Source organism: Convolutriloba macropyga, chromosome 9, assembly GCF_964194025.1.
Source record: "Convolutriloba macropyga chromosome 9, txConMacr16.3, whole genome shotgun sequence".
Classification (NCBI taxonomy): Eukaryota; Metazoa; Xenacoelomorpha; order Acoela; family Convolutidae; genus Convolutriloba; species Convolutriloba macropyga.
In genome coordinates this window covers 58,080,765-58,108,525 of record NC_134476.1, presented here as the reverse complement: position 1 = coordinate 58,108,525, position 27,761 = coordinate 58,080,765, and the positions used below count along the sequence as shown (strand labels likewise).

Sequence of the window (27,761 nt, the reverse complement as noted above, 5' to 3'; positions counted from 1 at the left end):
GAAGTTTTTCGTAGGATTATCCCTTCGTTCATCCAACCGGGCGCCTACTGAGAGATTTCAAAGTTATCCTCAAAGACATTGCGCAGTAGGTTTTTGTATACTTTGCGAGCCGTCCGAGTTTTTGTTTTTTTTTCAAAGTTGAGAAAAAAGAAGGGCTTTACTGTGTGCTGCCGCGGCTAAATGTTGGACTGGGTTCTGCAGTTGATGTAAAATCTGGTGCCGGACCGGTGATTCTGGAGCTTTTGGAAAACCCCAAAGGTCTGCTACGTTGTCACATTCTTGCATAACGACTATATAGTTCTCGTTGAAGGGAACGCAATCACAATCGTTTTTAAAATGATTTGTTTTGTTGCCACTGGCAAATTAGACACTTCATAAGGATGCGCAGTGGGTCAGAAAGAAATAAAGGTGGTGCAATTCCGCCTGATATAATGAAACCGCAACTGCTTGATTCGGGATTGTCGGGCAACTGAGCCATGAAACTTAATTGGAATTTGGGAATCAAACAATGCTCTTTAGGAGTCGACTCTTTTTGTCATTGAACCGATTTCGTTGAACGATTACAATGAAGTTTTCATGCATTATTTGATACACAATTGTGCATTCAATTCAATTCTTGTTTTCAAATAAAATATGATCAGATATTAAAGGAGCTTGGAAAAATAATACAACAAGGTGAAGAAATCATTGGAAATAAAACGACAATGATGAAAACTTCATGTTTTTGTTGGAGCAAGCTACAATGTTGAAGAAAAATCTGAAGTAAAAATCAATAAAGGAACAGTTAATTTATTTAACTTGTTTACAATATTCAAGGAAGGAATTTGAAAAAGGAATTGAGATGGAATTTCAACGAATATATATAGGCCGTTGAGTGTCATTAAAGGATTGGTACACAAGTTTGCTGCACTTTATTGATCAAAATTGATCTTTTGAAACACCTGAGGCCAAACATATAATCTCCTACATGACATTTATTCCTATGCCTCTTATACCCTTAATGACTTTATGCCGCTTTCAGTAGATCATGACGCTGAGATTAGAGAGGCTCTTTTTGACAATTCCAAACGTAAAAAAAACGTTTGATCAAAACAACAGTTGAATCTTATGATTAAAAAGTACTTTTTCCTACCAAATTTATAGAAAAAAGTTGATCAGGAGTTTGAATTTCAACAGAAAATAGCACTAATTGTAGAGGAGTTTGAAAAAATGACAAAAACACAGAAAAATTTGTTCTGCTGTTAATATTACCGCTGCAACTGATTTTACAACAAGAGCACCTCTGCAAAAAATTAAATAAAACAAAGACAACGAACACAAAATTTTTGACTAATTCAAATGTCCTCATTGAAAATGGTGGAAGCTACGTATGAACTTTCACCTGGTTAACTTAGGCCATTTGAAAAAGAACTTTAGGTTTCATATCTCTGAAAAGAAATCAAATTCAACGTTTGCTAAAATTTTTGCTACTCTCATGCACAACGACAACGTATTTTGTGCATTTTCACCTGATAATCTTTATCATGTTTTATTTGATATGTACGATGATGCAACAGAGTAGTTAAAACGAACCAAAACTTTTTCCATTCCACGCTTTTATGCAACATCAATTTTTTGTTTTCAATGTTCTCAAGAACTTGATGACAACGGGGCAGATTTTTGAAAAAATTGAAGCTAGGTCTAGAATACAATGGCTCGTTAACACAGTCAAAAAAGGAGAAAAACAATATTCAAAAAACTTTTAGCCATTTTGTCAATGGCGTCGTGTGAAAAACTCCTCGGGCTATTGGGTGTACTGTTTTCAAAACTCGGGAAAGTAGCGTTGAGAAAAAAAGAACCAGCAGTTTTAACCTGATTGACTGTCTACTGAAACTTTTAAGAGATTTGAGATCATTTTGAATGGTCCTCATTCTGGTGCCTTCTGTCTCATTGGGAGTGGTTATAGAAAATTGGAAATTGACAATGATGTCTTGTTTGTCCACTTGGTTTTGAAAAAAATTATTAGAAGGCAAAATTATTAGTGTTAGAGCATCATATGCAATGCAAAACGTATCAAGTCAGCATCACTAATCTTTAAGATTTTTTTTGTAGAAGAGAGTAATGAGCAAGAAAAACTCAAGATTACCCACTGATTTTAAAACACCATTTCTTAGCAAATCAGAAACAGTTGGAGTATCATCAGCAGAGGAAGCATGTCAATTTTGCAAATGGTTATATGAAATTAGATTTCTTCCCGGTGATACCGCGAAATTATATTTACCACTTTTTGACAAATAAGTGTCCAATGCGTTCCAATAGTTTGAGAAGTTGATAAAATCATTATAATAAAGCTATTCTGAAGGATATTTAAAGGATAGTTGTCAGCCTTTAATACACCAAAGGTTTTACTTTGACTGTTTACATCTTTGAACACGCTGTTTCAGCCATCAGTTTGCCAAGTCTGACGTTGAGTTGCAGCACACTCGTTTGACGTCAGTTGCATTTACAGGGCTGTCAGTCAGCAATGGGAGGTCCGTAAAGGAAAATTTGCTGCATATTAAACTTAAGATAATGGAAAGAATTGAGTTGTTTAGTTCCCGAATATTCTTTATATGATTTAAGACAAATGACATGTCGTCGAAGGGGCCAAAAATATCTTTTTGTTCCAATGTTACAGACCAGAAGTGGCCAGAAATGTTTTACTCAGATTATCCAAGTGAAGATAGGATGCTGGATTTCATAGCCTGCTGGACTGCAAATTTTTAATTGCAGACACAACGTCTTCGTTCAATGTCGTGTTTCGTTTTAAAAACTTAGCTTCTACGATTTTTACTTTGCATGATTTTCAGAAATTTTCAAAATCGCCGGAAATTAGATCAAAACTATCCAAAGGTTGAATGAAAGAGATCCTCAGCGTCACAAGACTCAAAGGATGCAGATCGCATGTAAAAAAAAGCGCCACTGCGTTTCAAAGAAAAGCACAGTCAACAGTTTGTCTAAAAAACTTTTCTTCATTTTAAACCAGCTTGTGCTATTGCTCCAGGTTCGTTTCCGTACGAATAACAATGGCAAGCCAACCAAGCAATCTTTACAACTTTTGAAATTTTGTTGTGAGGATGTTTTGTTTCATTTTAACTTTTGTGCGTCGTGCGCCTAATTTTAATTTGCACTTGAATATTTTAATCCGTTGGCTGAAACTGTACAGTCAGAAAAGAGTGAATGTAAAGTACTTTCGCAGAAGTAAAAAGCATCTGTTTTGGTTTTGTCTGTTGCAGTTCTAGTGTCATAATTCAATTCAGCTTCAGAGGCCAGAACTCTCTTGTATTTGATTTCTCGGAAAACTAATTAGGACCAATAAAACTAATTCTGTTTCCAACAATCACAAACCCAAGCATTGTTCCGCTGGAGCTGTAAAACGGCACTTTTTTGACAAACGCCAGCGTCATAATTGAAACAAGAAGCGCTGGCTGTTTAGGTTATGAAACTGATTTTGTTGGTACTACCTTTTCTAATCTTTGAACGTGAAGCTTTAGATTGTCTACAATTGATTCGTATTTGTTTCGTTCGTAATGCCAATTAGCCTAGTGTTTTTTTGCTGTATTGAGTACTGGGTTTTGCAGCGCCTGCTTTGTTTTTTTTTTGCTGAAAACATTCATTAACTGGTGTACGCTCTGCAATAGAAGTTTTCTCGAACTCAATTTATTGCTGGTATCAAAAACCATTGTGCAAGTGCATCTGCAAAAATTATGTCACGTGCTAGAGCGCATCTGAATCTTTGTCTATAGTGATAAGAAAAAGGCAATGCGGATGCTTGATTGGGGTAGTAGAATTTCACTATCTCACTTAGCAAATTTCTGAACCGTAACGTCAAAAAACTCTGTAAATCCCTGAAATAGGAGATTAATTTAACTGTTTCGGTTCGTAGTTCTACAGATCTTCTTTGAATCGCAATTGAAAGAAGTTTATCGTAGTCCGAATTCGAAGAATTATCCTAAGTGTCAGTTGAAGCTTGCAGACGCTACCCCCTTTTGAATTGCTGTTTTGAATCAATGACTTATAATAAAGGTGTTTATGCACCGCCAACGTAAGGATACTCAATAATGTAATGAATACCAAAAGTTTTCCGGTGCAGAGATCAGCTGAAAAGTCAACAATAAATTGGTATCATTTTTTGAATCAGTTTCATTGAAAAAATTTTCGTTTTGTACCCAAAATTGGACCTTCGTCCGTCAGGGATGACCTTGAAAACTATAATGCTCGGAGTTTTTTGCTTTCTTTGAGTTATTTTTTTCAAAATACTTCTTCATATTTTTGAAAGAAAATTTCAATTTTCCGGAATTTTTAATTTCTTTTAAGGAGCAGTTTTGAAAGAACACAGTTCTTTGAATGGTAGCTAACAACTGTGACACAGTATAAAATGTATCTATCATAAAAACTAATTGCTCACTGTTTCATGAACGCGACATGATGTTCGCTCCAGACGCATTCTGTTGATGACTTTCGAACCACTTTGAAAAAGTTAACAACCCGTTCATGATGTGTTTTTTTTATTTAAAAAAACTTGCTGAAAGCTACATTTCAGTCTCCTAAAAACTGCATTCCATTATTGAACAATTTTCCGAATGAAGCTGCTGTGTTTTTGTCGAATATCTTCATATACAGATATACAGTAAAATTATCTTTAAAACGTTTACTTCCAATTTGCAAAAAAAATTCTTGTACTAACTGAACATCGGGTTGACAATAATTACCTTGAAAAATTTTTTTAATCTGCATTATTAGGAGAACACGTTGAAGGGTTCAAAATTGATAAAGCTGCCATCACAAAATCTCGTCTGTAACTGAATGTTTGCAACTATTTTCATAGTGCCCTCTTTTTTAGCTATGCGTGCAAAATCCGCAATGTAAAATTTCATTTTTGAGAGAATGTTGTATTTGCAGACAAGGATATGAACCTGGAAACTTCCATTCTTGTCTCTTTGTTTTTAGTGAGTTTGATTGTTCAATTAAATCTCAATTAACTGTTTTTTCTAATTATCTGTCCAATAAACTCTTGAGGGAACGCATAATTCTTTCAACGAAAGTCGTTATTTTTTCACTGAACATTTCACATTTCGAAGAGGGTTTTCAACGCACTCGAGGAAGGAACTCTGTACCATCATCAGCCCAAACTTTTTTATTCTGATTAATTTTTATCACACTTTTGAATGTATCTGCTGCTTCTGCAGCATATTTTGTTTTCATTGCCTCAACCCTGAGATTTAATGACAGTCACCTGCAACGACAAACGTTTTGTACACCACGATTGTGTTCAGCAAACTCGTCAGAGCTTCTAGACCTACAGACCTGATATTTACATCTATTATGTCATTTACAAATAATTTAAGCCTCGAGAACCTGAGGCGGCGTCCACGATATTTGATGAAAGATGGTTTTGTTTCCAGATGCATTTTAAATTTTTTATTGATAATCTGCTCGAATTTTGCACTCCCTTTGCGTTTCAAAATGACGCAGGTCCTTATGAATAGTTGTTGTCAAGTTTCTTTACATCATCAACAGAAATCCATGTATTCTCATGTCATTCTTTCCATACTCTGTCTTCTTATGCCACAATCGTTTTTTGGCTTTGCGTTTTTTTGTCTCTGCTTTTTTTCCTGTTGCTGTTGCTGTCGTTGCTTTCCTCGGTTTCGAGTGGGTTTTGTTGTTCTTCTTCTTTACAGAAACTAATCATGATTTTTTTTTTTGCGTGAGCAAGGTAAACCGGGTGGTTTGATATGTCAATTTCTCTTAAATTTCTGGAAAATTTTTCATGTCAATTTCTGTGGTAAGTTGCTGTAATTTATATAAGAACTTTTTCACGTTCAATCCGTGATATTCAATGTCAATAAGCAGAACAATATTCTCATTATATTCAAAAATGTACTAAGTGGAACTAAACTTTGAGTAGAAAGTGCTTCCCAATTTGGAAAAGCTCTTTTTTCCAAATTAGTAGAGGGACCACAAATAGCTATGAAAACTCTATCGCTAGAGCAGACTGTTTTATTCACAGCTTCGGAATTGGAGGAGCGCAGTCAGCTGTGCATGAAATTAATGAAAACGAAAATGAAAACGAATTCTTCACAGTCATGATTAAAAAACAGTTTTATCAAAAAGACAATAAGTGAAAACAGTATAAATAAAATTTGAGTGAAATGGACAACTTGCAAGCGTTGTTGTCTAAACTTACAAAGTTTCCTTGACCATCTTTCATGTTTTATTCACCAAAAGCTCTGACTCATTCAAAATTAAACTAGCAGCGAAATCTATCTCATCTTCATGACTCATTTGAAGACAATTTATTATGAAAATGAATTAAAACTCCAATATTTCATGTTCAGAGGCAGTATATTTAGAGACTTGGTCTTCTTTTTATAAATGACTTTGTAGTTTGCCTGCAAGCAACAATTTTTGCTTAGTCGACATTTGACTCCATCTTGTCTTTGCTGATTACATATTTGATTCCATCGGGGTGACTTTCGACGTCCAGTGTTACTTGATTCGGTGCTGGCAACTTAGGAGCTAAAATGGTTAGCTTCAATCTTTTCATCTCTCTCATGTAGAGACAAAGTACATCTGGAAATATTAATCAAATGTATTTTTCGATAATTGAAAAATATTTTTTCATCGTTTTCATTCCAGTGGTGTTGCGAAGAATCAGTTGTTTTGTCAGTTTGGACTGCCCTTGCAAATTTGGTTTTTTTGATCAATGACAGAATGAGCTGATAGTCATTCGTTATGCAACTTTATACAGTCTAACTTAGAGGTAACTTCACATGATGAAGAACTGAAGGATCTACATTCTCAACTCGGAAGCTTATTGGTGGGCGGTGTTTAAAGGGTTAATTTCAATCTTTTCTTCTCTATCACATAAAAATACGGTACATTCGAAAATTTTAGAGCAGTAGAAAAAAATTTCATTGACTCCATTCCAGTGATGTTGCAAAGAATCTGTTGTTTTCTCAAAATGTTTTGCCCTTGCAATTTTATTCCGTTTTTTGATCAATGACAAAAAAGCCGATAGTCATTCGTTATGCATTTTTATACAGTCAAACTTGGAGATAAATCCAAATGAAGAGCTGGACGAGCTACCTTCTCTGCTTGACAACTTATTAGCTAAAAACGCGTTAGCTAAAAAATTTTCAAATGTGTTTTTGCTTTAGCACAATGTTTTTTCTTTTGTTTCTTGGGTAGATTGAAAGAGTACAAAAAACACATTTAATTTTTGATTGGATGAGGTATTTTTTCAATCACTAGCGGAAGAGGAACTGTATGGCACTAGTTTTAGGAATAAATTTTTTTCAGGATGTTTATTTGGCAATCAGTATCTTTGTAATTTTGAAACCCATTTTTGTGACGAAAACCTTCCAAATCTATGACCAAATTTTCTGAAATCAAAATTCCAGCAATTTGAGCAAATTCTATTTAAACGTTCATACAAACAGACAAAAAAATTAGACCATTCAGTTGACCAAAACAAGCCTTTCTGATTGGACAAGTTGAGAAATATGAACATGCAGGACCTTTCAGACTTTTTCTGCAATTAATTCTGATACGTCGTGAAGTATTGTATGTAATCAAAAAAATTTATACTATTTCATACTGCAATAAACCCTGAGACGTCATGAAGTATTGCATGTTATTGAACAAATTTGTAAGAATTACGTAATGTATCACAGAAAGAGTTGTCAATACCTAATTAAAAACATATGGTCTAATCTTGACCGCAGTTTCTGAGTTAAAGTCTGGGTCCAAAGAAAGACATAATGTCAAAAAGTACACAAACCGTTCACTATAATCCAAAAACTCAACTTTTTTGGTCAATTTTCTAATGAATAAATATCAAATCCATTTTTGCAACGGTTGTCACGCTAATTTTCAGAGAGAAAAACAAATAAATGATAGATATTTAGATTAAAAAATTGGCCTTTTGAATAATGTTTTTAGTGTATAAATCCTGAAAAACATTGTCATAAAAAACAGACCAGCAGAAAATGGTTCTGTAACACAAAATCCAATTCATGCCATTTTAGAGTTTAAAAAAAAATTGAAATATTTTTTCCACAATTTTTTTCTGAAAAACCTATCATTTTTCCAAGTTTGAGGCCTTTGGTCCATAGACCTTTTCGGACCATTATTAAAACTAACTCATTTCACGAAAGTTTTGTAGAAATTTGAAATCTTTTAGAGTTTCGACCCCCATACTGTACTAGTGAGCAAAATGAAGTCAACAAAAAAAGCAGTTTTAGTGCTCTTTTACATCACAAAATCCATTACATACTCTTTAAGGAGTACAAAAATTTGAATTTTTGCGCTAAGTTTTTTTTTGATATATTTAACATTTTTCCAAGTTTGAGGCTTTTATGGGAGTCCTTATAATGGGACATATGCATTATTACTCCTAAAAGGCACTACTTAGACTCCTCCTCCTCTGCGTTTACATTTCCAACAAATGGGAGCCGCAATCTGACTATAGAACGGGGATTCTGAACTCCAGACCCTACAAAAAATGAATTCGAACAAAATTCTGATTTGTTTCGAAATGAAATCTTGTTCAAGTTTCATCAGTCGGCGCAGCAGATAGAAGCTAAAGCGGGCTGCTGGTTTTTTGTTGTTTTTGTTGTCGTTTTGGAAACCTATACCTTGAAAGTTCTCAATGACTCCTTTCAGATGTGAAAATGTACCAACTCAAAAACTGTACAATATTCTAATGGTTTGGATGAATTTCAGATATAAAGTTTTCAAAAAAGAATTTTTGAATTATTTGATTTTTAATCTTTTTCCGACGTTAGCTAACATAGTGTTATTATTGATTGGTACTGCCAAATTTTTGAAGTAGCAAGCAAAATCTGTTTCCTTGATTTTTATTATAATGATGAAAATAAAGCTGAGACAATATGTTTTCATGAAAAATTCTTTGAGTTTTCTATAATGGTCAATAAATCGTGCTCTTTGTCTTTTAGACCCTTTACAAGGATAGGTAGCTTAGTCTCTGTAAAGACATGCCGTATATTTTTTTAAGCGAGCTAAATTCCATTTTTTCCTACCGTTCAATTCTCAGTTAATTGTTTCTTGGCTTCAATACTCCGCATTTTCATTTTAAAGAAGGGATTTTGGATAACTGCAAAGTCTCAGTCTCTGTGGTTATTCTTTGTTCCCTTGTCGCACCAATAGACTAATGGGGAGCTAGTTGTTTTGTTAAAAGATTTCGTAATTGAGCTAATGTTGTTTACAGTGAACAAACGTTTCTCTTATGGGCTGCTATGTCTTTTTTTGTTAAAATGTTTGGCGCCTGCTTTTTGTTTTTTTTTGTAGTCGTATAAAATTATTTGGATAATGACAGATTTGAACTGAACCCCTAAGCGATGTAACAGGTTTGGATTGCTTCCTCAGCTATGCATCAAGAAATAAAAAGGAAAATTATTGACGATTTCTTATGATACCTAATGGTTTTAATCGCTTAGAAAATAAAGATTTTGAAAAATGGAAATTTATATTTGAACTTTAGCCTCTCTGCTGTTATATTTCTATTCGTTTTGATGGCTCATTTGGGGAAAATTTCATAACTAAAGCTGCCAATCTGTAAGCTGAGCGAAGCTGTTTTTGCGAAGCTCTCGGTTCTTTTTCTTCGTCTGACGCTCTTTTTTCGTTTTACGTTAGTTCACAAAGCTGAAAAAGTCAAATTTTCCGAATTACTTCGTATATTCACTGACGGTTTTTGCAAACGTGAGGTCATTCCTCTTTCTCTGTAGCAAAAAAATTCTAAGTCGATTGCGTGATCAATTTCTGATCATACGTGACTTAATCACTGAGTAGAATGACTGGTGCACTTTCAAACTTAAGTTTCATTTGAATTACATTAAACTCGAAAGAACTAATATGTGTAAAAAAGGTCCCTAATAAAAAAGATGCTGCGGAATGAGTTCAAACAAGCTTTATAAATTCAGCGCTAGATGTTTTTACATAGCTTTTTAAGCTGCGTTCCTTCAAACTAGATCTGTATATGTTTCTCGCTCTATTATACGGCACGCAAACCTATTTTGTAGCTATTCCGGCAATCTGTCGAAAATGTTAGTAATTTATGGCTCGATTTGTTTAGTTAGTTGTTATCTAACGCCTTTTTGTTTTTTTATTGTGTTCTAGCTGCTGATTTATGACTATCTACAATCTTCATAGCTATATTTTCTGTATATATTACATCTTTGAGATTTCGAAAGTTGATTTTCCACTGTGGTGTAGTAGCTTATGTTGTGATGTCCAATTGCTTGCTTTTTTTAAACGATCTGAGATTTTATTCATCGACGGTTCCAATCGTAAAGCAAGAAAACCTATCGTTTCACTTAAACTTAAACCGACTAACGTTGGAAGAGGAAGAGTTGCTCTCAAACTACAGGTGGGGTAGTGAAATTTAAATTAGAAGGTGTAAATTAGAGAAGTTTTCATGGGCGCAAAAACTGACCTCTTAGGTGCTTAGTCCCACTGCCAGGATTTCATTTTGCCCTCTTAACCAGCGAGCAATAACCAATTTGATGCTCAACTGCTAAAGATTTCTTTTTCAGCAACAAACTAAAGAACAGGTTACAAAGTTTTAGTACAGGTGTCTTTGAACATCATCAACATGCAGTTAGTGTGTTTTAGAAATTGAACGATTGAATCTAACCGCTAATTTACTTTGACATATATACAGGGCTTTGCTGCATAGAAGTTTTGGACCAATTTAGAAAAAAAATTGCACTTTTTTTCATCAACCTGAAGCGTGATTTTCCAAAAGTGACTGAAGTGGCACCATCCAAAAAAAACTTAAAAAGCTAGAATTATAAAGACGAATTCATCAACGATCAAAAAAGACACAGATCATTGTCATTTTACTGTAAGTTTTATTGCATATGCTAACAGCGAATGCAACATTAGGCGTATCAATTTCACACTATTCGTTGTGCTGAAAATGAAGAACTATGACAAACACCGTTTTGTCAAAGCTTTTTAATCAGCTTCCTGGAACATGAAAAGAAAGACGTTATTCCAACAAACAATGATCTATAACGTTATTCCAACCAACAATGATCTATTTATTGCCTTGAATTTTAAATGAGTTCCTTAAGATCTTCTTATATGTTTGATATGACACTTACGGACTCGATTGGAATTGTTGACAAATCTTAAGATCTTAGATATGACGGGGAGAGTGATGTAAAGTGATTTGGCATCAGTGTACAATTCTCGCTTAGAAGTTGCTTACAGTTCGGTCCGCAGCAGTTATGTTGAAATAAAAGAGCCTTTTTGCATACTGTACATTGATGTCAATAACTTTTACGGCAGAGTCACGCTATATCATTTTCTTCCCCTCAAGGATATTGGAATTGTGGAAGAAGTTGCGAAAAAAATTGCCGAAGAAATTGCGGAAGAAACTACATGACCAACAAAAGACTTTCTCCTAATTTTGTACTGAGAACATTTTGGTCCTGAAGAGTTGAGCGATTGTCAACCAGAACTAAATTTTGCTCTTAAAATTTCAAACAGTAACAAAATATTTGGGGCAGAATTATTACCAAAAAGAGAACTGGGTAACTCCTTGTCGGGAAAATAAATTCTTTGTATTGTATAGAATACAAATCAACAAGTTGCATCGGGCGTTTAGATTCTTTCTATCAAAATGGCTCTGAAGTTACATTCAATTGACCACTAAGAAACGTCAGCAAGCTGAGGCAAAATTGAATGGTAACTTTCACAAAAAAACCGATTCTACCCACAGGAAAACTGTGTGAAAGCCTGAGAAATAGAGTAACCGGTACGTTTGTCGGGAATGATATTGATTTACTCAACTCAACTCGTCAATCAAAATTGTGGATCAACGCTTTTCCTTAACTACCTGGAAGAAACAGTTTACTACTTGGACAAAGTCCATATTAGTAGAAGCTAGCTTATTAGAAATTTCGAAACTCTTTTTGTTAGGCTTTCGCAAAAATATCATGAAGAAGGAAACGAAGGGTCAAATTTGTATTAAGGCACAAAAGTCTTTTATTTACGAAATATTAACTCCGAATTTCTATAAGGGTTTAATCGAAAACGCCACGCTGAGGAACAATTTTGATCCTTCAAACCTTCAAGAGAAACTTGAATTCCATGATCACTCCAATTGCAAACCCTACTCATGTTCGAAGGCGAACTTGCAGGTACGCCAATTGAAGAGTTTTGCGCCTGATAACAAAAACTGTTTTCAAAAATTGCAGGAATGAACGGCGAAATGTCTACCGAGGGGACCAAGAAGTAAGCAAAGACCAAACTAACACACGAGTTGTTCAAAAAAACATAGCAGAAAGGTGATCTTTGGAGACTAGGATAGTTTTAGCTCGGATAAACATCAAAAGTAAACTGTGTGTCTCATTGAAATTCCCAGAAGGTCAAACGATGTTAAGCGTCAGATTAACACAGACAGTAAAACGACACTACTATCTGGACATTACGGTCTGAGAGAAGAGACCTTTGCCAAAAACGTTTTTGAGGGCATTGACTTGGGAGTAGAATTCCCTGGAACGTACATTGTGTTAAATCTACCATAGGAGGGGAAGTGTCCAACTGGGAGATCCCTGATCTTGGTTTCCATCATTCCTCAACCACAAATTAAGAATTGAATGATGATGTTGATTTCAGTCGGATATCTGATCGAGATGGTGAAGACAATCAGGAGAGTCCCAGCTCTTTTATTTTGATGAAAACGGCAGAAAGCCCAGCACCACATCAATGAGTATTGAAAATTAATCGATGGAAAAAATTGGATAACCAAAGTCTATCAATCAAAGAACGGACGAAGAGACAATTAGCATCGAGATTTCATTATTGCCAATTTCTCGAGAAGCACAAGAATCAGCAAAGCATTAAGGGTTCCTCATTAATGCTCAGAAACACAAGCATGCCTTTATAGATGACACTGACACTGTTTGGTTTAGTATTTGTTTTCTATTTTGAGTTAGTATGTATTCAAAAAAAGAAAGTTTCAACATTACAAAGAATAAAACACTGTTAATCAAGTTGTATTTTTCAAGAACACTTTCACTCTTTATTTCCCTAGAAACCTCGTCAAAAATAAGATCAAAGAAAATGTTTTTCGAGAGAATTTTTATAGCGGAAATACCATTTCAGACCATTTTTAAAACGAACCTATTTCTCGAAAATTCTACTGTACTACTGGGTGCAAAAAGAAGTAACCAAAAAAATTTTTTAGTGCTCTTTTATTGCACAAAATCCCTTACATACTCCTTCAGGAATTCAAAAAAATTTAAATTTTTTTTGCTAATTTTTTTTTTTTAATTTAACATTTTTCCAAGTTTGAGGCTTTTGGTCTTTATAATGGGACATTTGCATTATTACTCCTAAAAGGCTCTACTTAGACTTTTCTATCTCCTCCGCAGTAACCTCTCCTCCACTGTACAACTGGGATTCTGCAACCAAGAATCTGCAGGAACTGAATTTGAACAAAATTGTTACGAAATGAAAGCCTGTTCAATTTTAATTATTCGGCGCAACACCTAGAGGCTTAAGCATGCTGCTGAAACTCAGACAAATTTTCTTTTTAAAAAAAATTGGGATTTTTTAATTGAGTTCCTGTAGAGGATCTGAAAACTACCCAATGGAAAAAATTGGATAACGAAGTTCTATAAATCAAAGTACGGACGAAGAGACAAACCGCAGCGAGATTTCTTTATCGTCAATTTCTCGGGAAACACAAAAATTGGCAAAGCATTGAGGGTTCCCCGCTAATAATCAGAAAAACACTCGTGCCTTTATAGACGACACTGACATTGATTGATTTACTATTTGTTTAGTTTGAATTAGTTGGTATTAAAAAAAGACAGTTTAATCATTACAAAGAACAAAACAGTGTTAATCAAGTCGTTTTTTTCAAGAACATTTCCACTTTTTCAATAGAAACTTCGAGAGAAAACAACAGGTCAACAGAAAAATCTTTTTGAGTGCACTTTTATAGCGCAAATATCACTTCAGACCATTTTTAAAGCTAACTTATTTCTCAAAAAGTTTGTAAATATTCAGAAACTTTTTTGAGTTTTGACTCCCATAGTGTACTAGTGATCAAAAAGAAATAGAAAACCCTTTTTAGTGCCCTCTTATAGCACTAAATCCATTACAAATTCTTTGAGGGTTTCAAAAAATTTGAGGTTTTTTTGCAAATTTTTTTTAAAAATTTAAATTTTCCAAGTTTGAGACTTTTGGTCGATATAATGGGATATTTGGATTAATACTCCTAAAAGGCTCTACTTAGACTCCTCCTCCTCTTCTGCAGTAACTTTTCCAAGAAACGGAGGCTGCCATTCGACTGTAGAAATGGGGTTTTGGACCCCAGAATCTGCAAGAACTGAATTCGAACGAAAATCTGATTTGTTTGGAAATGAAAACCTGTTCAAGTTTAATCAGTCGGCGCAGCACCTAGAGGCTAAAGCAGGCTGCTGAAACTCAGTCAAACTTTCATTTTGGAAAAAAATTGAGTTTTTTTTGAGTTCCTGTTGAGGAACTGAAAAATATCCAATGGAAAAAAATTGGAAATTGAAATTCTATAAATCAAAGTACGGACGAGGAGACAAATCGCAGCGAGATTTCATTATCGTCAATTTCTCGAGAAATAAAAAAACTGGCAGAGCAGTGAGGGTTCAGCACTAATGCTCAGAAATACACCCGTGTCTTTATAGATGACACTGACACTGATTGATTTAGTATTTGTTTTCTCTTTTGAATTAGTTTGTATTCAAAAAAAAAGAAAGTTTAAACATTACAAAGAATAAAACACTGTTAATCAAGTCGTCTTTTTAAAGAACATTTTCACTCTTTTTTCAATAAAAACCTTGTCAGAAAAAACAACAGGTCAACAGAAAATTTTTGTTGAGTGCGCTTTTATAGCGCAATCATCACTTCAGACCATTTTTAAAGCTAACATAATCTCAAAAACTTTCTAAGAATTCAAAAACTTTTAGAGTTTTGACTCCCATAGTGTACTAGTGATCAAAAAGAACTAAAAAATCCTTTTAGTGCTCTGGTATAGCATTAAATCCGATCCATTACAAACTCTTTTAGGTTTTCAAAAAATTTGAATTTTTTTGCAGAAGTCTTTGAAAAAATTAAATTTTCCAAGTTTGAGGCTTTTGGTCTATATAATGTGATATTTTCATTATTACTCCTATAAGGCTCTAATTAGACTCCTCTTCTTCTGCAGTAATCTTTCTAACAAATGAAAGCTGCCATTTGACCTTGGAAATGGGGTTTTGGACCCCAGAATCTGCGAGAACTGAATTCGAACAAAATTCTGATTTGTTTGGAAATGAAAACCTGTTCAATTTTAATCAGTCGGCGCAGCACCTAGAGGCTAAAGCAGGCTGCTGAAACTCAGTCAAGTTTTCATTTTGAAAAAAAAATTGAGTTTTTTTGAGTTCCTGTTGAGGAACTGAAATATATCCAATGGAAAAAAATTGGAATATGAAATTCTATAAATCAAAGTACGGACGAGGAGACAAATCGCAGCGAGATCATTATCGTCAATTTCTCGAGAAATACAAAAATTGGTAGAGCAGTGAGGGTTCCGACCTAATGCTCAGAAATACACCCGTGTCTTTATAGATGACACTGACACTGATTGATTCAGTATTTGTTTTCTCTTTTGAATTAGTTTGTATTCAAAAAAAAGAAAGTTTAAACATTACAAAGAATAAAACACTGTTGATCAAGTCGTCTTTTTAAAGAACGTTTTCACTCTTTTTTCAAAAGAAACCTGGTCAGAAAAAACAACAGGTCAAGAGAAAATTTTTGTTGAGTGCGCTTTTATAGCGCAATCATCACTTCAGACCATTTTTAAAGCTAACATAATCTCAAAAATTTTCTAAGAATTCAAAAACTTTTAGAGTTTTGACTCCCATAGTGTACTAGTGATCAAAAACAACTAAAAAATCCTTTTAGTGCTCTTGTATAGCACTAAATCCGATCCATTACAAACTCTTTTAGGTTTTCAAAAAATTTGATTTTTTTTTGCAAAAGTCTTTGAAAAAATTAAATTTTCCAAGTTTGAGGCTTTTGGTCTATATAATGGGATATTTTCATTATTACTCCTATAAGGCTCTACTTAGACTCCTCTTCTTCTGCAGTAACCTTTCTAACAAATGAAAGCTGCCGTTTGACTGTAGAAATGGGGTTTTGGACCCCAGAATCTGCAAGAACTGAATTCGAACGAAATTCTGATTTGTTTGGAAATGAAAACCTGTTCAAGTTTAGTCAGTCGGCGCAGCACCTATAGGCTAAAGCAGGCTGCTGAAACTCAGTCAAATTTTCATTTTGAAAAAAATTGAGTTTTTTTAGTTCCTGTTGAGGAACTGAAATATATCCAATGGAAAAAAATTGGAAAATGAAATTCTATAAATCAAAGTACGAACGAGGAGACAAATCGCAGCGAGATTTCATTATCGTCAATTTCTCGAGAAATACAAAAATTGGCAGAGCAGTGAGGGTTCCGCACTAATGCTCAGAAGTACACCCGTGTCTTTATAGATGACACTGATACTGATTGATTTATTATTTGTTTTCTATTTTGAATTAGTTTGTATTAAAAAAAAACAAAGATTAAACATTACAAAGAATAAAACACCGTTAATCAAGTCGTCTTTTTAAAGAACATTTTCACTCTTTTTTCAATAGAAACCTTGTCAGAAAAAACAACAGGTCAACAGAAAATTTTTGTTGAGTGCGCTTTTATAGCGCAATCATCACATCAGACCATTTTTAAAGCTAACATAATCCCAAAAATTTTCTAAGAAGTCAAAAACTTTTAGAGTTTCGACTCCCATAGTGTACTAGTGATCAAAAAGAACTAAAAAATCCTTTTAGTGCTCTTGTATAGCACTAAATCCGATCCATTACAAACTCTTTTAGGTTTTCAAAAAATTTGAATTTTTTTGCAAAAGTCTTTGAAAAAATTAAAATTTCCAAGTTTGAGGCTTTTGGTCTATATAATGGAATATTCTCAATATTACTCCTATAAGGCTCTACTTAGACTCCTCTTCTTCTGCAGTAACCTTTCTAACAAATGAAAGCTGCCGTTTGACTGTAGAAATGGGGTTTTGGACCCCAGAATCTGCAAGAACTGAATTCGAACGAAATTCTGATTTGTTTGGAAATGAAAACCTGTTCAAGTTTAGTCAGTCGGCGCAGCACCATATTAGTAGAAGCTAGCTTATTAGAAATTTCGAAACTCTTTTTGTTAGGCTTTCGCAAAAATATCATGAAGAAGGAAACGAAGGGTCAAATTTGTATTAAGGCACAAAAGTCTTTTATTTACGAAATATTAACTCCGAATTTCTATAAGGGTTTAATCGAAAACGCCACGCTGAGGAACAATTTTGATCCTTCAAACCTTCAAGAGAAACTTGAATTCCATGATCACTCCAATTGCAAACCCTACTCATGTTCGAAGGCGAACTTGCAGGTACGCCAATTGAAGAGTTTTGCGCCTGATAACAAAAACTGTTTTCAAAAATTGCAGGAATGAACGGCGAAATGTCTACCGAGGGGACCAAGAAGTAAGCAAAGACCAAACTAACACACGAGTTGTTCAAAAAAACATAGCAGAAAGGTGATCTTTGGAGACTAGGATAGTTTTAGCTCGGATAAACATCAAAAGTAAACTGTGTGTCTCATTGAAATTCCCAGAAGGTCAAACGATGTTAAGCGTCAGATTAACACAGACAGTAAAACGACACTACTATCTGGACATTACGGTCTGAGAGAAGAGACCTTTGCCAAAAACGTTTTTGAGGGCATTGACTTGGGAGTAGAATTCCCTGGAACGTACATTGTGTTAAATCTACCATAGGAGGGGAAGTGTCCAACTGGGAGATCCCTGATCTTGGTTTCCATCATTCCTCAACCACAAATTAAGAATTGAATGATGATGTTGATTTCAGTCGGATATCTGATCGAGATGGTGAAGACAATCAGGAGAGTCCCAGCTCTTTTATTTTGATGAAAACGGCAGAAAGCCCAGCACCACATCAATGAGTATTGAAAATTAATCGATGGAAAAAATTGGATAACCAAAGTCTATCAATCAAAGAACGGACGAAGAGACAATTAGCATCGAGATTTCATTATTGCCAATTTCTCGAGAAGCACAAGAATCAGCAAAGCATTAAGGGTTCCTCATTAATGCTCAGAAACACAAGCATGCCTTTATAGATGACACTGACACTGTTTGGTTTAGTATTTGTTTTCTATTTTGAGTTAGTATGTATTCAAAAAAAGAAAGTTTCAACATTACAAAGAATAAAACACTGTTAATCAAGTTGTATTTTTCAAGAACACTTTCACTCTTTATTTCCCTAGAAACCTCGTCAAAAATAAGATCAAAGAAAATGTTTTTCGAGAGAATTTTTATAGCGGAAATACCATTTCAGACCATTTTTAAAACGAACCTATTTCTCGAAAATTCTACTGTACTACTGGGTGCAAAAAGAAGTAACCAAAAAAATTTTTTAGTGCTCTTTTATTGCACAAAATCCCTTACATACTCCTTCAGGAATTCAAAAAAATTTAAATTTTTTTTGCTAATTTTTTTTTTTAATTTAACATTTTTCCAAGTTTGAGGCTTTTGGTCTTTATAATGGGACATTTGCATTATTACTCCTAAAAGGCTCTACTTAGACTTTTCTATCTCCTCCGCAGTAACCTCTCCTCCACTGTACAACTGGGATTCTGCAACCAAGAATCTGCAGGAACTGAATTTGAACAAAATTGTTACGAAATGAAAGCCTGTTCAATTTTAATTATTCGGCGCAACACCTAGAGGCTTAAGCATGCTGCTGAAACTCAGACAAATTTTCTTTTTAAAAAAATTGGGATTTTTTAATTGAGTTCCTGTAGAGGATCTGAAAACTACCCAATGGAAAAAATTGGATAACGAAGTTCTATAAATCAAAGTACGGACGAAGAGACAAACCGCAGCGAGATTTCTTTATCGTCAATTTCTCGGGAAACACAAAAATTGGCAAAGCATTGAGGGTTCCCCGCTAATAATCAGAAAAACACTCGTGCCTTTATAGACGACACTGACATTGATTGATTTACTATTTGTTTAGTTTGAATTAGTTGGTATTAAAAAAAGACAGTTTAATCATTACAAAGAACAAAACAGTGTTAATCAAGTCGTTTTTTTCAAGAACATTTCCACTTTTTCAATAGAAACTTCGAGAGAAAACAACAGGTCAACAGAAAAATCTTTTTGAGTGCACTTTTATAGCGCAAATATCACTTCAGACCATTTTTAAAGCTAACTTATTTCTCAAAAAGTTTGTAAATATTCAGAAACTTTTTTGAGTTTTGACTCCCATAGTGTACTAGTGATCAAAAAGAAATAGAAAACCCTTTTTAGTGCCCTCTTATAGCACTAAATCCATTACAAATTCTTTGAGGGTTTCAAAAAATTTGAGGTTTTTTTGCAAATTTTTTTTAAAAATTTAAATTTTCCAAGTTTGAGACTTTTGGTCGATATAATGGGATATTTGGATTAATACTCCTAAAAGGCTCTACTTAGACTCCTCCTCCTCTTCTGCAGTAACTTTTCCAAGAAACGGAGGCTGCCATTCGACTGTAGAAATGGGGTTTTGGACCCCAGAATCTGCAAGAACTGAATTCGAACGAAAATCTGATTTGTTTGGAAATGAAAACCTGTTCAAGTTTAATCAGTCGGCGCAGCACCTAGAGGCTAAAGCAGGCTGCTGAAACTCAGTCAAACTTTCATTTTGGAAAAAAATTGAGTTTTTTTTGAGTTCCTGTTGAGGAACTGAAAAATATCCAATGGAAAAAAATTGGAAATTGAAATTCTATAAATCAAAGTACGGACGAGGAGACAAATCGCAGCGAGATTTCATTATCGTCAATTTCTCGAGAAATAAAAAAACTGGCAGAGCAGTGAGGGTTCAGCACTAATGCTCAGAAATACACCCGTGTCTTTATAGATGACACTGACACTGATTGATTTAGTATTTGTTTTCTCTTTTGAATTAGTTTGTATTCAAAAAAAAAGAAAGTTTAAACATTACAAAGAATAAAACACTGTTAATCAAGTCGTCTTTTTAAAGAACATTTTCACTCTTTTTTCAATAAAAACCTTGTCAGAAAAAACAACAGGTCAACAGAAAATTTTTGTTGAGTGCGCTTTTATAGCGCAATCATCACTTCAGACCATTTTTAAAGCTAACATAATCTCAAAAACTTTCTAAGAATTCAAAAACTTTTAGAGTTTTGACTCCCATAGTGTACTAGTGATCAAAAAGAACTAAAAAATCCTTTTAGTGCTCTGGTATAGCATTAAATCCGATCCATTACAAACTCTTTTAGGTTTTCAAAAAATTTGAATTTTTTTGCAGAAGTCTTTGAAAAAATTAAATTTTCCAAGTTTGAGGCTTTTGGTCTATATAGTGTGATATTTTCATTATTACTCCTATAAGGCTCTAATTAGACTCCTCTTCTTCTGCAGTAATCTTTCTAACAAATGAAAGCTGCCATTTGACCTTGGAAATGGGGTTTTGGACCCCAGAATCTGCGAGAACTGAATTCGAACAAAATTCTGATTTGTTTGGAAATGAAAACCTGTTCAATTTTAATCAGTCGGCGCAGCACCTAGAGGCTAAAGCAGGCTGCTGAAACTCAGTCAAGTTTTCATTTTGAAAAAAAAATTGAGTTTTTTTTGAGTTCCTGTTGAGGAACTGAAATATATCCAATGGAAAAAAATTGGAATATGAAATTCTATAAATCAAAGTACGGACGAGGAGACAAATCGCAGCGAGATCATTATCGTCAATTTCTCGAGAAATACAAAAATTGGTAGAGCAGTGAGGGTTCCGACCTAATGCTCAGAAATACACCCGTGTCTTTATAGATGACACTGACACTGATTGATTCAGTATTTGTTTTCTCTTTTGAATTAGTTTGTATTCAAAAAAAAGAAAGTTTAAACATTACAAAGAATAAAACACTGTTGATCAAGTCGTCTTTTTAAAGAACGTTTTCACTCTTTTTTCAAAAGAAACCTGGTCAGAAAAAACAACAGGTCAAGAGAAAATTTTTGTTGAGTGCGCTTTTATAGCGCAATCATCACTTCAGACCATTTTTAAAGCTAACATAATCTCAAAAATTTTCTAAGAATTCAAAAACTTTTAGAGTTTTGACTCCCATAGTGTACTAGTGATCAAAAACAACTAAAAAATCCTTTTAGTGCTCTTGTATAGCACTAAATCCGATCCATTACAAACTCTTTTAGGTTTTCAAAAAATTTGATTTTTTTTTGCAAAAGTCTTTGAAAAAATTAAATTTTCCAAGTTTGAGGCTTTTGGTCTATATAATGGGATATTTTCATTATTACTCCTATAAGGCTCTACTTAGACTCCTCTTCTTCTGCAGTAACCTTTCTAACAAATGAAAGCTGCCGTTTGACTGTAGAAATGGGGTTTTGGACCCCAGAATCTGCAAGAACTGAATTCGAACGAAATTCTGATTTGTTTGGAAATGAAAACCTGTTCAAGTTTAGTCAGTCGGCGCAGCACCTAGAGGCTAAAGCAGGCTGCTGAAACTCAGTCAAGTTTTCATTTTGAAAAAAAAATTGAGTTTTTTTTGAGTTCCTGTTGAGGAACTGAAATATATCCAATGGAAAAAAATTGGAATATGAAATTCTATAAATCAAAGTACGGACGAGGAGACAAATCGCAGCGAGATCATTATCGTCAATTTCTCGAGAAATACAAAAATTGGTAGAGCAGTGAGGGTTCCGACCTAATGCTCAGAAATACACCCGTGTCTTTATAGATGACACTGACACTGATTGATTCAGTATTTGTTTTCTCTTTTGAATTAGTTTGTATTCAAAAAAAAGAAAGTTTAAACATTACAAAGAATAAAACACTGTTGATCAAGTCGTCTTTTTAAAGAACGTTTTCACTCTTTTTTCAAAAGAAACCTGGTCAGAAAAAACAACAGGTCAAGAGAAAATTTTTGTTGAGTGCGCTTTTATAGCGCAATCATCACTTCAGACCATTTTTAAAGCTAACATAATCTCAAAAATTTTCTAAGAATTCAAAAACTTTTAGAGTTTTGACTCCCATAGTGTACTAGTGATCAAAAACAACTAAAAAATCCTTTTAGTGCTCTTGTATAGCACTAAATCCGATCCATTACAAACTCTTTTAGGTTTTCAAAAAATTTGATTTTTTTTTGCAAAAGTCTTTGAAAAAATTAAATTTTCCAAGTTTGAGGCTTTTGGTCTATATAATGGGATATTTTCATTATTACTCCTATAAGGCTCTACTTAGACTCCTCTTCTTCTGCAGTAACCTTTCTAACAAATGAAAGCTGCCGTTTGACTGTAGAAATGGGGTTTTGGACCCCAGAATCTGCAAGAACTGAATTCGAACGAAATTCTGATTTGTTTGGAAATGAAAACCTGTTCAAGTTTAGTCAGTCGGCGCAGCACCTATAGGCTAAAGCAGGCTGCTGAAACTCAGTCAAATTTTCATTTTGAAAAAAATTGAGTTTTTTTAGTTCCTGTTGAGGAACTGAAATATATCCAATGGAAAAAAATTGGAAAATGAAATTCTATAAATCAAAGTACGAACGAGGAGACAAATCGCAGCGAGATTTCATTATCGTCAATTTCTCGAGAAATACAAAAATTGGCAGAGCAGTGAGGGTTCCGCACTAATGCTCAGAAGTACACCCGTGTCTTTATAGATGACACTGATACTGATTGATTTATTATTTGTTTTCTATTTTGAATTAGTTTGTATTAAAAAAAAACAAAGATTAAACATTACAAAGAATAAAACACCGTTAATCAAGTCGTCTTTTTAAAGAACATTTTCACTCTTTTTTCAATAGAAACCTTGTCAGAAAAAACAACAGGTCAACAGAAAATTTTTGTTGAGTGCGCTTTTATAGCGCAATCATCACATCAGACCATTTTTAAAGCTAACATAATCCCAAAAATTTTCTAAGAAGTCAAAAACTTTTAGAGTTTCGACTCCCATAGTGTACTAGTGATCAAAAAGAACTAAAAAATCCTTTTAGTGCTCTTGTATAGCACTAAATCCGATCCATTACAAACTCTTTTAGGTTTTCAAAAAATTTGAATTTTTTTGCAAAAGTCTTTGAAAAAATTAAAATTTCCAAGTTTGAGGCTTTTGGTCTATATAATGGATTATTCTCAATATTACTCCTATAAGGCTCTACTTAGACTCCTCTTCTTCTGCAGTAACCTTTCTAACAAATGAAAGCTGCCGTTTGACTGTAGAAATGGGGTTTTGGACCCCAGAATCTGCAAGAACTGAATTCGAACGAAATTCTGATTTGTTTGGAAATGAAAACCTGTTCAAGTTTAGTCAGTCGGCGCAGCACCATATTAGTAGAAGCTAGCTTATTAGAAATTTCGAAACTCTTTTTGTTAGGCTTTCGCAAAAATATCATGAAGAAGGAAACGAAGGGTCAAATTTGTATTAAGGCACAAAAGTCTTTTATTTACGAAATATTAACTCCGAATTTCTATAAGGGTTTAATCGAAAACGCCACGCTGAGGAACAATTTTGATCCTTCAAACCTTCAAGAGAAACTTGAATTCCATGATCACTCCAATTGCAAACCCTACTCATGTTCGAAGGCGAACTTGCAGGTACGCCAATTGAAGAGTTTTGCGCCTGATAACAAAAACTGTTTTCAAAAATTGCAGGAATGAACGGCGAAATGTCTACCGAGGGGACCAAGAAGTAAGCAAAGACCAAACTAACACACGAGTTGTTCAAAAAAACATAGCAGAAAGGTGATCTTTGGAGACTAGGATAGTTTTAGCTCGGATAAACATCAAAAGTAAACTGTGTGTCTCATTGAAATTCCCAGAAGGTCAAACGATGTTAAGCGTCAGATTAACACAGACAGTAAAACGACACTACTATCTGGACATTACGGTCTGAGAGAAGAGACCTTTGCCAAAAACGTTTTTGAGGGCATTGACTTGGGAGTAGAATTCCCTGGAACGTACATTGTGTTAAATCTACCATAGGAGGGGAAGTGTCCAACTGGGAGATCCCTGATCTTGGTTTCCATCATTCCTCAACCACAAATTAAGAATTGAATGATGATGTTGATTTCAGTCGGATATCTGATCGAGATGGTGAAGACAATCAGGAGAGTCCCAGCTCTTTTATTTTGATGAAAACGGCAGAAAGCCCAGCACCACATCAATGAGTATTGAAAATTAATCGATGGAAAAAATTGGATAACCAAAGTCTATCAATCAAAGAACGGACGAAGAGACAATTAGCATCGAGATTTCATTATTGCCAATTTCTCGAGAAGCACAAGAATCAGCAAAGCATTAAGGGTTCCTCATTAATGCTCAGAAACACAAGCATGCCTTTATAGATGACACTGACACTGTTTGGTTTAGTATTTGTTTTCTATTTTGAGTTAGTATGTATTCAAAAAAAGAAAGTTTCAACATTACAAAGAATAAAACACTGTTAATCAAGTTGTATTTTTCAAGAACACTTTCACTCTTTATTTCCCTAGAAACCTCGTCAAGAATAAGATCAAAGAAAATGTTTTTCGAGAGAATTTTTATAGCGGAAATACCATTTCAGACCATTTTTAAAACGAACCTATTTCTCGAAAATTCTCCTGTACTACTGGGTGCAAAAAGAAGTAACCAAAAAAATTTTTTAGTGCTCTTTTATTGCACAAAATCCCTTACATACTCCTTCAGGAATTCAAAAAAATTTAAATTTTTTTTGCTAATTTTTTTTTTTAATTTAACATTTTTCCAAGTTTGAGGCTTTTGGTCTTTATAATGGGACATTTGCATTATTACTCCTAAAAGGCTCTACTTAGACTTTTCTATCTCCTCCGCAGTAACCTCTCCTCCACTGTACAACTGGGATTCTGCAACCAAGAATCTGCAGGAACTGAATTTGAACAAAATTGTTACGAAATGAAAGCCTGTTCAATTTTAATTATTCGGCGCAACACCTAGAGGCTTAAGCATGCTGCTGAAACTCAGACAAATTTTCTTTTTAAAAAAAATTGGGATTTTTTAATTGAGTTCCTGTAGAGGATCTGAAAACTACCCAATGGAAAAAATTGGATAACGAAGTTCTATAAATCAAAGTACGGACGAAGAGACAAACCGCAGCGAGATTTCTTTATCGTCAATTTCTCGGGAAACACAAAAATTGGCAAAGCATTGAGGGTTCCCCGCTAATAATCAGAAAAACACTCGTGCCTTTATAGACGACACTGACATTGATTGATTTACTATTTGTTTAGTTTGAATTAGTTGGTATTAAAAAAAGACAGTTTAATCATTACAAAGAACAAAACAGTGTTAATCAAGTCGTTTTTTTCAAGAACATTTCCACTTTTTCAATAGAAACTTCGAGAGAAAACAACAGGTCAACAGAAAAATCTTTTTGAGTGCACTTTTATAGCGCAAATATCACTTCAGACCATTTTTAAAGCTAACTTATTTCTCAAAAAGTTTGTAAATATTCAGAAACTTTTGTGAGTTTTGACTCCCATAGTGTACTAGTGATCAAAAAGAAATAGAAAACCCTTTTTAGTGCCCTCTTATAGCACTAAATCCATTACAAATTCTTTGAGGGTTTCAAAAAATTTGAGGTTTTTTTGCAAATTTTTTTTAAAAATTTAAATTTTCCAAGTTTGAGACTTTTGGTCGATATAATGGGATATTTGGATTAATACTCCTAAAAGGCTCTACTTAGACTCCTCCTCCTCTTCTGCAGTAACTTTTCCAAGAAACGGAGGCTGCCATTCGACTGTAGAAATGGGGTTTTGGACCCCAGAATCTGCAAGAACTGAATTCGAACGAAAATCTGATTTGTTTGGAAATGAAAACCTGTTCAAGTTTAATCAGTCGGCGCAGCACCTAGAGGCTAAAGCAGGCTGCTGAAACTCAGTCAAACGTTCATTTTGGAAAAAAATTGAGTTTTTTTGAGTTCCTGTTGAGGAACTGAAAAATATCCAATGGAAAAAAATTGGAAATTGAAATTCTATAAATCAAAGTACGGACGAGGAGACAAATCGCAGCGAGATTTCATTATCGTCAATTTCTCGAGAAATAAAAAAACTGGCAGAGCAGTGAGGGTTCAGCACTAATGCTCAGAAATACACCCGTGTCTTTATAGATGACACTGACACTGATTGATTTAGTATTTGTTTTCTCTTTTGAATTAGTTTGTATTCAAAAAAAAAGAAAGTTTAAACATTACAAAGAATAAAACACTGTTAATCAAGTCGTCTTTTTAAAGAACATTTTCACTCTTTTTTCAATAAAAACCTTGTCAGAAAAAACAACAGGTCAACAGAAAATTTTTGTTGAGTGCGCTTTTATAGCGCAATCATCACTTCAGACCATTTTTAAAGCTAACATAATCTCAAAAACTTTCTAAGAATTCAAAAACTTTTAGAGTTTTGACTCCCATAGTGTACTAGTGATCAAAAAGAACTAAAAAATCCTTTTAGTGCTCTGGTATAGCATTAAATCCGATCCATTACAAACTCTTTTAGGTTTTCAAAAAATTTGAATTTTTTTGCAGAAGTCTTTGAAAAAATTAAATTTTCCAAGTTTGAGGCTTTTGGTCTATATAATGTGATATTTTCATTATTACTCCTATAAGGCTCTAATTAGACTCCTCTTCTTCTGCAGTAATCTTTCTAACAAATGAAAGCTGCCATTTGACCTTGGAAATGGGGTTTTGGACCCCAGAATCTGCGAGAACTGAATTCGAACAAAATTCTGATTTGTTTGGAAATGAAAACCTGTTCAATTTTAATCAGTCGGCGCAGCACCTAGAGGCTAAAGCAGGCTGCTGAAACTCAGTCAAGTTTTCATTTTGAAAAAAAAATTGAGTTTTTTTTGAGTTCCTGTTGAGGAACTGAAATATATCCAATGGAAAAGAATTGGAATATGAAATTCTATAAATCAAAGTACGGACGAGGAGACAAATTGCAGCGAGATCATTATCGTCAATTTCTCGAGAAATACAAAAATTGGTAGAGCAGTGAGGGTTCCGACCTAATGCTCAGAAATACACCCGTGTCTTTATAGATGACACTGACACTGATTGATTCAGTATTTGTTTTCTCTTTTGAATTAGTTTGTATTCAAAAAAAAGAAAGTTTAAACATTACAAAGAATAAAACACTGTTGATCAAGTCGTCTTTTTAAAGAACGTTTTCACTCTTTTTTCAAAAGAAACCTGGTCAGAAAAAACAACAGGTCAAGAGAAAATTTTTGTTGAGTGCGCTTTTATAGCGCAATCATCACTTCAGACCATTTTTAAAGCTAACATAATCTCAGAAATTTTCTAAGAATTCAAAAACTTTTAGAGTTTTGACTCCCATAGTGTACTAGTGATCAAAAACAACTAAAAAATCCTTTTAGTGCTCTTGTATAGCACTAAATCCGATCCATTACAAACTCTTTTAGGTTTTCAAAAAATTTGATTTTTTTTTGCAAAAGTCTTTGAAAAAATTAAATTTTCCAAGTTTGAGGCTTTTGGTCTATATAATGGGATATTTTCATTATTACTCCTATAAGGCTCTACTTAGACTCCTCTTCTTCTGCAGTAACCTTTCTAACAAATGAAAGCTGCCGTTTGACTGTAGAAATGGGGTTTTGGACCCCAGAATCTGCA

General features: G+C 34.1%; 1 protein-coding gene across 3 annotated transcripts in view; it reads left to right on the top strand.

Annotated features, from left to right (window-relative positions):
- LOC142345493 (uncharacterized) overlaps nt 1-27,761 on the top strand; it is a 113,633-nt gene that overhangs the window by 48,523 nt on the left and 37,349 nt on the right. The window contains exon 2 of one of the 3 annotated variants that reach the window (XM_075397559.1): nt 12,667-12,928. The exons of the other annotated variants lie outside the window; for them this stretch is intronic. Coding sequence (XP_075253674.1) covers nt 12,667-12,760 — 94 coding nt within the window. The 3' untranslated portion in view covers nt 12,761-12,928. Of the gene's footprint in view, nt 1-12,666; nt 12,929-27,761 lie in introns of those variants that run through there. 3 annotated transcript variants of the gene reach the window in all.